The sequence below is a fragment of the Tenrec ecaudatus genome, chromosome 13 (genome assembly GCF_050624435.1).
Source record: "Tenrec ecaudatus isolate mTenEca1 chromosome 13, mTenEca1.hap1, whole genome shotgun sequence".
NCBI lineage: Eukaryota > Metazoa > Chordata > Mammalia > Afrosoricida > Tenrecidae > Tenrec > Tenrec ecaudatus.
This window is the reverse complement of record NC_134542.1, coordinates 2,272,266-2,285,803: the sequence shown is the minus strand read 5'-3', so window position 1 is coordinate 2,285,803 and position 13,538 is coordinate 2,272,266. Positions and strand designations below refer to the sequence as shown.

The 13,538-nt window shown below is 55.2% G+C and overlaps 1 protein-coding gene across 1 annotated transcript in view; it reads right to left on the bottom strand.

The window, feature by feature from the left end:
• The window catches only part of HDAC4 (histone deacetylase 4), a 135,888-nt gene that overhangs the window by 52,033 nt on the left and 70,317 nt on the right, over positions 1 to 13,538 (bottom strand). The window contains exon 3 of the mRNA XM_075528828.1: positions 3,366 to 3,437. Coding sequence (XP_075384943.1) covers positions 3,366 to 3,437 — 72 coding nt within the window. The remainder of the gene's footprint in view (positions 1 to 3,365; positions 3,438 to 13,538) is intronic.

Below are 13,538 nucleotides of genomic sequence, written 5' to 3'. Positions count from 1 at the left end.
TGTACATATATTTTTACATATATTTTTATTTTTTAATGCATGTTAAAATCATTTATGTATTCTAAAATTCTTATATATTGTAAACTCATCATCCTCTTCTCTGTGGAAATATATGAGGATTTCCTTCTCTAGATGTTAAAGTTTTTGAAACCTAATAGAGTAGTTCTGCTTTACCCATTAGCACCCCTGCTAATTGATATCAATTTGACAGCACAAAATACACCTTTTTTGGATACAAAAAAAAAGTCTTCCTCCTACCCTGACTCTGCATTCTTCTTCATAGACTCCAGCTTCTCTGATGACTGAGCAGTGTGGTGAGAGGACACAGACCTGACACACCCCTTTCCTGACTTTGAACCACGTGGTGCGCAGTGCTCCCTTATTCCGTTCATTTAGCGGCCTCTCGATCATGTGCAGGTCCCCCATGAGCACAGTGACGTGTTCTGGAACGCCCATTCCTCTCAAGGTTATCCCCAGTTTAGGATGGTCCACGCAGTTGAATGTATTAGCCTAGTCAATGACATACAAGTGAACATCTTCCTGGTAGTCTCTGCTTTCAGCCAAGATCCACCTGACATCAGCGATGAAACCCCTGCTTCCTGGTCCTTTTCTGAGTCGGACCTGAACCTCAGGCAGCTCCTGTCAGGGTGCTGCTGCAGCCGTTGCTGTGTGATCTGCAGCAACATTGTATGTGGGTGCTGTGCTTTGAGGAGGCAGCCCTCCCCGTCGTGGTTTGAGTGTGTGAACCTGAGCCCCCCCCCCACCCCAGGGCACAACCATCAGCCAGTGTCCCAGTGCTGCTCAGAAGGGCTCCCCCGACCCAGTTCTCTCCTGATGCTGATCACTATGCTCCCCTTCCTCATCTGTCTAAAAGCACCTGCTGAACCCCTCTGCCATGGGGGCCTGCTCCCGGACGGGATCCCAGCGCCGAGCCCCAGCACGACACGCTGGCAGATGCGGGCTTGGGTTCCTTCTTAGCAGCCTCACAATGTGGTTGTGCATTTCCCCTAACCACTGGCCACGGAAGGAACTGGCATTACTTAATGGTAACAGTTGAAAGGCTTAAAACTAGGACACGCTTCTTAAACTCAGGTGGAGAGAGCACAGGCAATCTTAAAGAGGGCTGCATTCCTCAGGAGGAGCTGGACCCTCCGGCTCACCTTCCCAGGCATCAGTGAGCACCCCAGGCTCCCCACAGAGGTCAGCGTGCAGTGGACGCAGCTGCTTACCAGGTGTCGTGGCCACAGTGGAGAGATAATCCAGTGGGTGGTGGGAGACGTGGCCCGTACCTGTGTTCAGACCTTGGGTGTGTATGACTCACCTGGCACTTGCTAACGCGTGGCCGTCGGCACCTGTGTGCACACGGAACGTTCTCTTCAGGTCCTCTCCTAATCTACGCCAACGCTAAGGGCCTGGGGAGAGTGTGCTGTGTCCCTCGTGAGGCAAGCTCGGGTCCTGGTCACCTGCCTACCCAAGACCCCTCCTGGGCCAGCCTCTCCTTCTTCCTCACATGCTTGTTCAGGGCAGCTCACCTTCTCCCCGAAGTCCCAATGGAAAATCAAAGCCCCTCCCTCCTGCCCTGGTAAATGCCACACAGTCCCTGGAGCAGGTTATGCTGGCAGGCACCTGGCCTAGCAAGAGATCCGGAGAGACCAGGCCCTGTGTTCCACTCACAAGCAAATGCTTGCCAGGTGTCTGTCAAAGGCAATATCACCTAGAATATCCGTACTCAATAGAGGTTGATGGATGGATGGATAAATGCATGTATGTATGTATGTACGTGTGTACATATGTGTATGTAGCATGAAGGAGTAGCTAGTGATGGATGGACGGATGGCTATGTGGCAGGGTGAGTGGATGGATGGATGGCTACGCAGGTGAGTGGATAGATGGGAGGGTGGACGCAGGAGGGACTGTATGGAGGAGTAGAGGATGGATGGATGAACAGGTGGATGAGTCTAGTGCCTGGACCCCCACATCTGAACACCGGCCCCTCCCCTGCTAGGCATGTCTGCTCCGGCCTGCTCATCTGCCCCCGTACATGCACTGACTTCTCCCACCATCTCATCTCCTTAATACCAGCCTGGTGGACCGCATGCAGTTTGTCGTCCGGAGCACACACAGCGGCCAGCAGGCACAGGAGACAATCGCTGCGACCCACAGGGCACACACTTAGGAGACAGACAGCCGCTGAGGCGGGAACTCAGGGAGACCAGCCACACCGAGCTGACTGAGGACTCAGGACACAAGACAGTTGGACAGCCCGTGCCTTTAGAGATTGGCAAGGGAAACAATGTCTGAATAGTTCATCAGAGCAGAGGGGGAGGGGATATTTTAGAGAAACTACGAATTAACTCAACATCCTGGTGGCATCGTGGTCACGCTCACCGCAGGGTCAGTAGTTTGAAACCTCCAGCCACTCCACAGGAGAAAGATGGGGCTTTCTTTCCTGACAGCCTCAAGACCCCCTCTGCCCTCCAGGGTCATTGTGAGTGGGCTGTTTGGGAAGCCCTGGTGAATGAGGTTTCCTCATCCCCAGGGCGATCTACAGTCACAAAGGAGGGGTGGCTGGACGTGGACGCGGTAACTGCCAGTCGCAGGCAGAGATGGAGTGGCACCTGGAGGGAGGTCAGCTGGTGCCAGGAGGGTGACTCAGAAGCTGGGAAATGCAGCAGACAGACCAGTTCCTCCACCTTCCCCACAGTAAGAGCCACCTAAGAGCCATCGGTCCACACGTGTCAGGGGACCCACCTTCTCTCTGGACACTGATCACCTGCTACTAGCCCTACCCCTCTCCCGGCCCCTAGTTCCTGCCCCTGAGCTGGGAGCCCCATGTCTAGCCACCCACCGGGCCTAGGGAAAGGCCGGGAAGAAACTGGCCATCTTCCCCCCTCCATGGTGGAGGGGATGAAAGCAACACCTTGTTGATGGCCTCTGAGCAGAGCCCCTGGGGGAGTCAGGGGGTGGGGGATGAGTGGGGAGGGGGAGAGACGCGCTTTACTGAACACAGCCGAGCCAGCAGGCTTTTCAGGTCCCTGGCCCCTGGGCATCCAGCATTCGGAGTCCAGCCTGCCTGGGTTCTGAGTCATCAAAGACAGATGTCACATATCACCAGCAGATCCTGTGGCCGACCCAGCCCAGGCCACCTTCCTCCACACTAGCCCTTTCAGGCTCTGACCTGGGCTGGGGTCCCTGGGACTCAAGGGCAAAGTGCGCTGGCTTCCTCCTACTGTCAACCCCCTCCATTAAGACAGCCCGGTCCCTAGTGAGTGAGTCCGAGCCCACAAATCGCCCCCCCTATCTCCATACCCCACCACAGAGCAGCTGCAGGCTCTGGCGGCAGGCAGGCAGGGCCGGCGACTTACCAGTGCTGGCCATGTGGTTCACGCGAGCAGGGCTGAGTAACTCCACAGGCTGGTCTCGGCCAGAAAGTCCGTCTGGAAGTGAAAAGACACCGGTTTCAGACATGCCTGCGACTGTGGGGCACTGCAAGCATGCACCCTGGGGTCCCCAATATTGGCCATAGGAAGCACCAGCCCCAGTACCCCTCCCACGCCCTGCTCATCCAGGTGGGACGAGGCCATGCCCTCCTGCACCTGGTCTGCCATACCTGGGGTAGACTTTTCCAGGGATTCCAGCCCCTGGTCTATGACATCATGGAAGGGCGCCTGTCCCACTGCCCTTAGTGAATAGAAAGTGCAGGGAAGTCCTGCCTCCAGGAGTCTATTAGCCCCACTTCCCCAGCAGCCTGCAGTCATTCTAGAATCATCCCGAAACTTCTCATGAAGCTGTTATCATTGCCTCGAGCCATTCCCAGATCATAGGAGATGACAGCACACTGCATCATCACTGGGACCCAGCAGATGTGGATATGCTATAAAGGTCCCTGGAACCCAGGAGGGGAGGATACGCTGTAAACATCACGGGGACCCAGCAGAGAAGGATACACTGTAAACATCACTGGGACCCAGCAGAGAAGGATACACTGTAAACATCACGGGACCCAGCAGAAGAGGATACACTGTAAACATCACGGGGACCCAGCAGAGGAGGATATGCTGTAAACATCACTGGGACCCAGCAGAGGAGGATACACTTTGTAAACATCACTGGGACCCAGCAGAGAAGGATACACTGTAAACATCACAGGGACCCAGCAGAGGAGGATACACTGTAAACATCACTGGGACCCAGCAGAGGAGGATACACTGTAAACATCACTGGGACCCAGCAGAGGAGGATACACTGTAAACATCACGGGGACCCAGCAGAGGAGGATACAGTGTAAACATCACTGGGACCCAGCAGAGGAGGATACAGTGTAAACATCACGGGGACCCAGCAGAGAAGGATACACTGTAAACATCACTGGGACCCAGCAGAGGAGGATACAGTGTAAACATCACTGGGACCCAGCAAAGAAGGATACACTGTAAACATCACGGGGACCCAGCAGAGGAGGATACGCTGTAAACATCACTGGGACCCAGCAGAGGAGGATACACTGTAAACGTCCCTGAGACCAAGCAGAGTAGGATATAGTGTAAACAACAGTGAGACCCAGCCGAGGAGGATACAGTGTAAAGGTCCCTGGGACCCAGCAGAGGGGGATACACTGTAAACATCACTGGGACCCAGCAGTGGAGGATACGCTGTAAACATCACTGGGACCCAGCAGAGTAAGACACTCGGTAAATGTCCCTGGGACCCAGCAGGGGAACCGCAGAGACAGGGGTTTGCTCTGGAGGGGCCGCTGAGCAGTGACCAGGCCTGATGGTGGCAATAAGAGGGCTGAGCAGCACATTTCCCCCTCTTTGTTTCATCTAAATGATAAGGTAGATGGGGGAGGGGGGTGCAATTGACTGAGGGTGTTGGCAGGCACAGTCAGCCAAAAGAAGAAACAGATGTGTCTCAGGAGAAGTGCGGCCAGGATGCCCCTGAGATGCGACGGAGGGGAGGTTTTGCCTCCTGGAAATGTTGTCAGGAGACACCGAACAAGGCACTGGGTGTGTGGGTCACAAGCAACCCCAGGCTGCCTGGGGATGCATGGGGTTCCAGAACATGGCAGTGTGTGTGTGTGTGTGTGTGTGTGTGTGTGTGTGTATAGCATAGAATTCGCTGCTGGGCGAATAAAACGGGGGCTGCCGACAGGTGTGTGACCAGGTTGTTATCCTCTCACCATCCCTGTTTGACCTGTAAGCTAGCCAAATCATCATTCAAGACACTGATGATAAGAAGATGGTATCAGGGCAGGGGGCAGGCTTATTGACACCCCTGATAGGCAGATGCCAGCACCTTGCTCGCTGAAAGTGACGAGGACCAGAAGCCCTTGCGGATGAAGATCAGGGACTTCGGCCTTCGGCGTGTACTACAGCTCCGTGTGAGAAAGACCACGATCCTCACAAGCGGGCCATCATGGGCAGTGGAGAAAGGCTGAAGTGGTCAATGCCCATGGAAACAGCGGTCAAGAACCTGCATGAGCCGCTGCATTGCGTCGCTCTGCCGCACAGGACCTCTTCAGAGTGTGGAAAAGCCAGGCTGTTCCTCTGCGGGCCCGCACCTTCAGAAGCCCCACGTGCATGTGAGCGCCTGACGAAGAACAAGGAGGCTGGAACAGAAGCACCTGGACTGCGGCGCAGGTGACGAGGCCTGATCGAGGACCAGCAAGTCTGGCTTGGAAGAGGCGCCCTGAGAGGCAAGGACAGCCAGGCTTCACATTACATGCTGGGGCATGTCAGGAGAGACCAGTCCCTGGAGAAGGACACCATGCTTTGGGCAGTGGAGGGGCAGCGAAAAAGAGGAAGGTGCCCAGCAGGATGGACAGACACAGTGGCAGCAGCCATGGGCCCAGACATGAGGACGTCTGGGAGGTGGGTGGGGGTGGTGTGGGACGGGTGGTGTTTCCTTGTCTGGTGTACCGGGCGGGTAACTGGCTATGGGTCAGCTGAATCCACTGTGCCAACAGCAAGAGGCCCCGGGAAGAAAGGGCGCCCGCCCACGGGCTCACGCTGCCCGCCACGGGTCTCCTCACTGCGCCTCCCACACAGCTACTGCAGCCAGACCCCTGTAGCAGCACACTGGGAATCGCTGTAAAAATCATCCTTTCCAAAATTTGAAAGCTGTGTGGTTTCTAAGAACAGAAACATCACCCACTCCCCCCCACCCCCGCCAAAAAAAATCAAGGCTGCACTCGTCTCTGAACTTTTTACAGGGATTCATTTTGAACTCAGACTAGTAGTCAGGAGGTACTCCCATCCCCTGTTCTCCCCCAATGCATGATCTTACACACAAAGAAGCATGCACACACACATACTCCCGCAGGCCCACACTATTTGGATCCTTGTGTGCAAGCAGATGGTCAGGTCTTGCTCTGCTGGCCCAGCTTCCAGGATGAAGAACACAGAGGCCCCACCATGCTGCTCCTCTGGCTGTCTGTGCCCCGGACATTGCGCCAGGCAGAGTGGGCACCCTGGGTCCAAAGAGAGCCCACTTGGAGGATTGCACTGGACTCTCCAGGGCCCTTCACACTCCCTCCCCCTGCCCCCCAGGCTCGCTTCACCTGATTCCGCCTGAAAAGGCAGCACCCTGGATGCTGCCAGCCAGGCCCCTGGGCAGGGAGGGTCCACTGCTTAATGAAGCAGAGAGCTGTGATGGAGTGTGCCCTGGGGCTGTGTCCTGCACTGTGGCTGATGGGACTGGAGCGAGACACCCAGAAGGTGAGCAAGACCAGCTGCAGGAAGAGAGGGGGACAGAGGTCGGCTCCGGGTCCCAGGTTGGTGCTGGGTCAGCAGGGACATGGAGCAGGGCTAAACCCCCAAGAGGGCTGCACCGGAATATGGCCTGAGCAGGTGAATTCAAGGTTGCTGGATGGAGCCCCTGGTGGCAAGGCAGCTGATGAGCTTGGCTGCTAAGAACCGCAAGACCAGCGGTTCAAACCCCCAGGAGCTCCACAGAAGAAAGGGCTTTCTACTTCCATAAAGACCGACAGTTTCAGAAACCCAGTTCTATGTCCTGAGGGTCAGAATGGCCTGGGGCCTGTGAGTGCAGTGTAGACCTTGCTGGGCAGGAACGCAGAGACCTCGCTTCTAGAAGGTCCCCAGCCCACCTCACCCTCTACCCCCTTGCTCTGCACTGAGATGAGGTCAGCCTAGAGACAGGACAAGAGACCAGGCATCCGTAGCAGGTACACCTATCTTCAGCACCTGTTCTTGCCCCAGGGTCAAGAGCCCAGGACACGCAGGTGGACAGGAGAGGGGCCCCAGGGCTCCCCTAGACTGAGTGCAGCTTCGAGATTGTGAGGGCCAGGTTCTCAGCTGTTTTCTGTCAGCCCTCCTCTCCCGACCAGAGAAGCGTCCCTTTTAAGGCTCGCCTTCCTGTCCCTTAGGCCTCCAGTGAAGGGCGGTGCCTTACAGATCCCTGGGTGACTGCAACCCTTTCCCTTTGGTTGTGTTTTGCTGAATCTTGCATGAATGGTTCCCATGTGCCATTGATCATTTTCAGTGCAAACAGCTGTGGCAGGCAGTTCTTTCCCCTCCTCTCCATAATCCCCCTCCCCTTCTCCCCAGGTGTTCTCCTGCCCCCTGCCCCCCACCCCACCCCCACCCCTGGGTCAGCGCTATTCCTGGGCCCCAAGTGGGTTCCAAGCCCTGGCTGAGTCTCAGTCGGAGTATCAGACCCTGGGAGCCTGACCTTGGGGGCTATTCCTCCCCACTCCCACCACACACCCCACACACACACACACACACACACACACACACACACACAGCCACAGCCTGAGAGCACCAAAATGAAAGACAAGCACCCAGCTGTCGGGAGAACAAGACCAAGGGCAGAGACCGGGCTGCTGGTGTTGGGTGGCACCGGCTGGGTTCTACTGACAGCAAGTCGCGCGCCACCCAAGGCAACAGCACCAGGCCCACGCCAACCTCCACGTTTCCCTGTGTGAGCCCATGTCTGCATGTGTGCATGTCTGGTGAGTGTGTGTATGTCTGTGTGTGAGTATATCTGAGTGTGTGTGTATGTGTGTCAGTGTGTTTGTGAGTGTGTCATGTCCTAGGTCGGAGTGTAGACTTTCTCTGGAATATGCACCAGAATTGAAAAGCAAGCATGTCCCAGAGAAAAACTGGCTCCCTCCTGGGCACCCAGGGGGTCCCAACTCCAAATGAGCAGTCCCCTCTCCTGTTGGACCCATTCTGACCCGTGCAGGGGCCTCACAGAAGCCGAGCTTCCACGGGGAACTTCTCAACAGGGCCTTGGTGGCCTGCTGCTGCAGGGAAGTCTGGCCTAGGATCTCTGTTATTTCATGATCGATTGGGGTGGGTAGTGGGTTTTGGGGGTCTGCTTCACCCTGACTGCCTCCCTTGGCTCTCAGTCATCGGTGAGGCTGCCCAGGCCCAGAAGATGGCACTGCCCGCGTGTGCGCGAGACGCTGGCCTCTCCGATGAGTAGGGAACTGAGGCAGGGCTGGTTCCTGCGTGAGGAGACCCGTGGCTGAGCTTCAGCAATAGCTCATCAGCCCCACTTTCAAACACACAAAGCTCAGAGGAAATGGCTGCCGCAGCCCCGCTGTGCGCACGTGGGCCATTCTCTGGCTGCACTTGACACCGCATTTGCATGTCAGAGAGCCAGCCTTTGAAATCAGCAAGCTGGTGCAGAGCAGGCTTTGTGGGGAGTAATCAGCCCAGAGATGGCTTGTCCCCCTCTGCTCGGAAATGAGTTAAAAGAAACCAGTTCTTGGAAAATGATCCACCATTTTATGCAAATGTGCTCGCAGAGCCTCTCCATTAATGCAAATATTGTGTTTGCCTTTTATTTTAATGAAAACAGCATCTGTTTTGCACCCTCAAAGCCCGGCTTTGTAGTTCGGGCTGAGCGCCTCAAGTGTGTCCCAGCTGCTGGGCAGGCAGAGAAGCAGCTCCCACAGAAGTCCCGGGGAGAACCCAGACTGGCAAGTTGGTGGGACTTCTGGGAGGGAAGTCAACTAGCAGAAGAGAAACCGACAAACAACTACAACAACAACAACAACAACAATTCCCAGCATTTACGTCTGAGGCGGTCTGGTGTTGTGGGAGGGGTTGTGTTTTAATTTTAGTTTTATTCTTTCTCATTTAAAAAAATTCACTTTAACGAAGGGGGGATTAACTTGCTTTTTATAAATTCCCTTTGCTGGGAAAATGCACTCAGAAGGATAGCACATGTTGGGAAGGGAAACTAGGCTGCCATTACCAGCCCCCTCTGGGCCGGCCTGGCTGGCAAGCTCAGGAAAATGCAGCCCTTCCTTCCCCTTGGCCCTAGCAGACAGAAGCAGGAAAAGGTCCCCAAGGCTCCCTGGCACTCCAAGATCTTCCAAAAGCCACATTACCCCCTGGACAGGGCGAGCAGGTGAGGCCCTGTTCATTTCTGTTTCACAGCTCAAAAACAATGTCCTAGCTCAGCCAGGGTGGAACCTGATGGATGGGCGGATGCAGGGAGGGAGGGAGGGATTGATGATGGATGGATGGATGGATGGATGGATGGATGGATGGATGGATAGATGGGTGGGTCCATGGATGGCTAGATGGGTGGGTAGATGGATGGGGTTGGTGGATGGATGGATAGATGGGTGGGTCCATGGATGGATGGATAGATGGATGGGTAGATGGATGGGGTGGGTGGATGGATGGATGGATGAAAGGGTGGATGGATAGATGGGTAGGTCCATGGATGGATATAGATGGGTGGGTAGATGGATGATGGGTGGATGGATGGATGGAAGGGTGGATGGATAGATGGGTCGGTAGATGGATGGGGTGGATGGATGGATAGATGGGTGGGTCCATGGATTTATAGATGGGTGATGGGGGGGTAGGTGAATGGGTGGATGGATAGATGGGTAATAGAGGGGTAGATGAATAGGTGGATGGATAGAAGGATGGATGGACAGATAGGTGGGTACATGGATGGGTAGATGAGTGTGTAGATGGATGGGGTGGGTGGATGGATGGATGGACAAAAGAACAGATGGATGAATGTTGAATAAATTAATTATGATCCATATGGCAAAACAGATTTCATGAGAAAGACTGATTTGAAGCCCATATGTCTCACCAACCAAGAGTCCTAGTATGAGCTTGTCTTCAAACCACCAGTCTTGCCAAATTTCCCATGCCAGATGCCTGAGGCACAGAGCCCCAAAGCATGGGTCAAGAGAACAAGAGCAGAAGATGCCCCCAAATAAATATTGACTCCCACATCAGCTCACCATGACAACTCAAAAATACCTCCATATTCCCTGAGCGATTCAGGTGGGTGACATGCCCAACTCTGTGGTGGCCCCTCTGATGTCCACCCATCATCTGGTTGTTAACTCAGCTTCAAACTCACTGACCAGTCTCTTCCCCTAATTCATGTGCTTTTGACAAGACAGACATGGGGCACCGATGATTGATGGGAAACCAGCCTGCAAGAAACAAAGTACTGCAAAGTATGTGATACAGGGTCAAAGGGTAATTCGGCTCAGCCCTACAACGGAAGACACCAGAAAACTGCGCGCGCGTGTGAATAAGAGTGAAGCGTTACAGGACTTGACTGGGCCAGGAATGTAAGGCTGGTGCCTCTGGGGCTGTTTTCCCACGCCCCACCCCCCCAATAACCCTGGTACTTTCCCCAACTTCTTGGAGCACATTTCAGGTCCAGGGGTGGAGGACAGGGGATGGAGGGAGGGACCGTGGGATGCACACAAGGGTGTGGTGCCTTCACTCTGGTTGGAATGCTAGCAGAACCCTGGGGATGGCTGTGATCTAAGAACCAGGGGACGGGCACTCTGCTCACGGCAACTCCAGTTCCTGGGGTCACAGCGATTGCTGGAGCCCCCACATCTGGAAGGACCAACCTGTCTCTATGTCGGGGATGGAATCACTGAGGCTTCTCATTGTGTCAACAGATTTAGCAAATGGTGCTTCCAGTAAGTGCAACACACACACACACACACATACACACACACACACACACACCAGGACAGAAGAAAAGACAATGCTAGAATTAAAAAAACCATAAAGAGCAAACAATAGAAAATGACTCTCAGGTGCTCCAGATGTTGGGATTTCCAGGAAAAGGCACTGTCAACGGGCTGCACCCCATGATGTTCCAGCAGCACCTTCAAAGGAGTCACGTGCGGCATTCGAAGGCAGCTCCCGTGAGGGAAGAGCCTTAGCATGGCGCAGAGGTGCCCTCAGTTAAGGAGGGGCAACAGGAGCCACCTCGGCCCAGAGTGAGAAGTGTGAGCTGTGGAGGGATGGACTGTCTCCCAAGAAGACAGGTGGAACAAGAAGGGGCAAAGAGCTGCCCCCCGAGACACGGAGAACAAAAACACAGCCGCAAACCGGGTCCCACACCCGGGACAGCTAGTCCTGGGGCAGGACGTGGAACAGAGGCACCTTGTGATAAAAGCAGGAGACTGAGCACCAGGAAACACCACCCTCCTAAGAAAGAATTCGGAGCATGTGCGGAAGACAGCAATGGAGGGGAAGAAACATGTAAATGCATTTCAGTGAATATTCACATTGCAAAAGGACACTGGACCCCACTCCCAGTACAAAAAAACAACCCGATGCTGGCCGAAATGGGTGGCACACGACCAGCAAGGAAGGGCTGAGCACAGAGGGCAGGATGGTGGGTGTCTGCTGAAGGTGCCCAGGGGCTGCTGAGTGCCCACGGGCTGAAGGCTCTGGAAGGAAGGCATTTTCTGGACGGAAACAGACAGATACAATGACTCATCTCTAATCTCTGTGCATGACGAGAACACACAGCACCAGAGAAAGGACCTGAGTGAAGCTCCAGGAAACCGTGAGTCTCCGAAATGGCAAACAGAGGGAGCCTGCAAGGTGTGGGGCAAAAGGATGTCTCTGTAAGAGAACAAAGGCTCAGACTACGCCTCACTGTGAGGACAGACAGTACAGAGTGAGTGCAGACAGTGAGGACGGACAGTGAGGACAGTGAGGACAGTTAGTGAGGACAGACAGTGAGGACAGACAGTGAGGACAGTGAGGACAGTGAGGACAGGCAGTGAGGACAGTGAGGACAGGCAGTGAGGACAGTGAGGACAGGCAGTGAGGACAGACAGTGAGGACAGTGAGGACAGGCAGTGAGGACAGTGAGGACAGACAGTGAGGACAGGCAGTGAGGACAGACAGTGAGGACAGGCAGTGAGGACAGACAGTGAGGACAGTGAGGACAGACAGTGAGGACAGTGAGGACAGGCAGTGAGGACAGACAGTGAGGACAGTAAGGACAGGCAGTGAGGACAGTGAGGACAGACAGTGAGGACAGGCAGTGAGGACAGACAGTGAGGACAGGCAGTGAGGACAGTGAGGACAGTGAGGACAGACAGTGAGGACAGACAGTGAGGACAGTGAGGACAGGCAGTGAGGACAGTGAGGACAGTGAGGACAGACAGTGAGGACAGACAGTGAGGACAGTGAGGACAGGCAGTGAGGACAGTGAGGACAGGCAGTGAGGACAGTGAGGACAGGCAGTGAGGACAGGCAGTGAGGACAGGCAGTGAGGACAGGCAGTGAGGACAGAAGCGGGGCCTGACAGCTAAAAGCTTCCCTGGGAGATGGCAGGGACCGGCTGGGTGCCAGGGGCTCACAGTGCTGTTGAGCAGTTCTCAGTGTAGCTGGAAGGAGAGTGCGCCTCAGAGGCTGTTTCACGCACTTTGCACACATGGTCAGGAGAGAGCCTTCCGTGGAGAGGGATACCAAGTCTGGCGCGGGGCAGGGGCAGCAAGGGAAAGGCTGGACAGGGTAGCTGGACACCGTGGCCTCCAACAAAGGAATGCTGGCGCGGGTGGCGCAGGCTCCGTTACACATACAAGCACTATGAGTCGGGACTGAATCACAGCACCTACCACGGCCACGGCCCCGGCCCCGGCCAGCGCACACTAGCCTGGATAGCAGGCCCCCAAACGGCGACAGGAACACAAAGGGTCAGACACCAAAGGCAGCTGCCACTTCCACCATCAAAACGGGTGACTGTAACATGGTCCCACAGGCAGCAAACAGGGCAAGCAGACAAAGCCCGGCAGAACCCAAGGACGGCACAGGGACATGTAGGCCGAGCAGAAGCCCAGGACACAGGCACAAGCAGGGCCGACGACCCACAGCCAGTTCTTGGATCCAGGAGCCGCCCTGCCAGCTCCCGGTGGAAAAGATGAAGGTCTCAGGAGAGGCGTGAGGAAGGCATGTCTGTGGGGACATCGCTGGTGGTGATCAGAGACACTGACACCTCGTGACAGACGCTGCAGGTATCCAACCCAGAAAGGGGAGGCTCGTACGCATATCCATGACCTAGAAACAGGCTACTTCCTACAAGGTCAGCAGTTCAGCTCCACCAGCTGCTCCTCAGAGAGAGGTGTTCCTGTCATCTAATCCCATACAGATGGATGGCCTAAGAAACCCACGGTGGCTGTCCCCGCTGTGCTGGGCCACCGTGAGTCAGCACAGGCTCCTGGCAAGCCACCAGCATGGACCGGAGAAGAAACGAGGCCTGAAGGGTCTGCC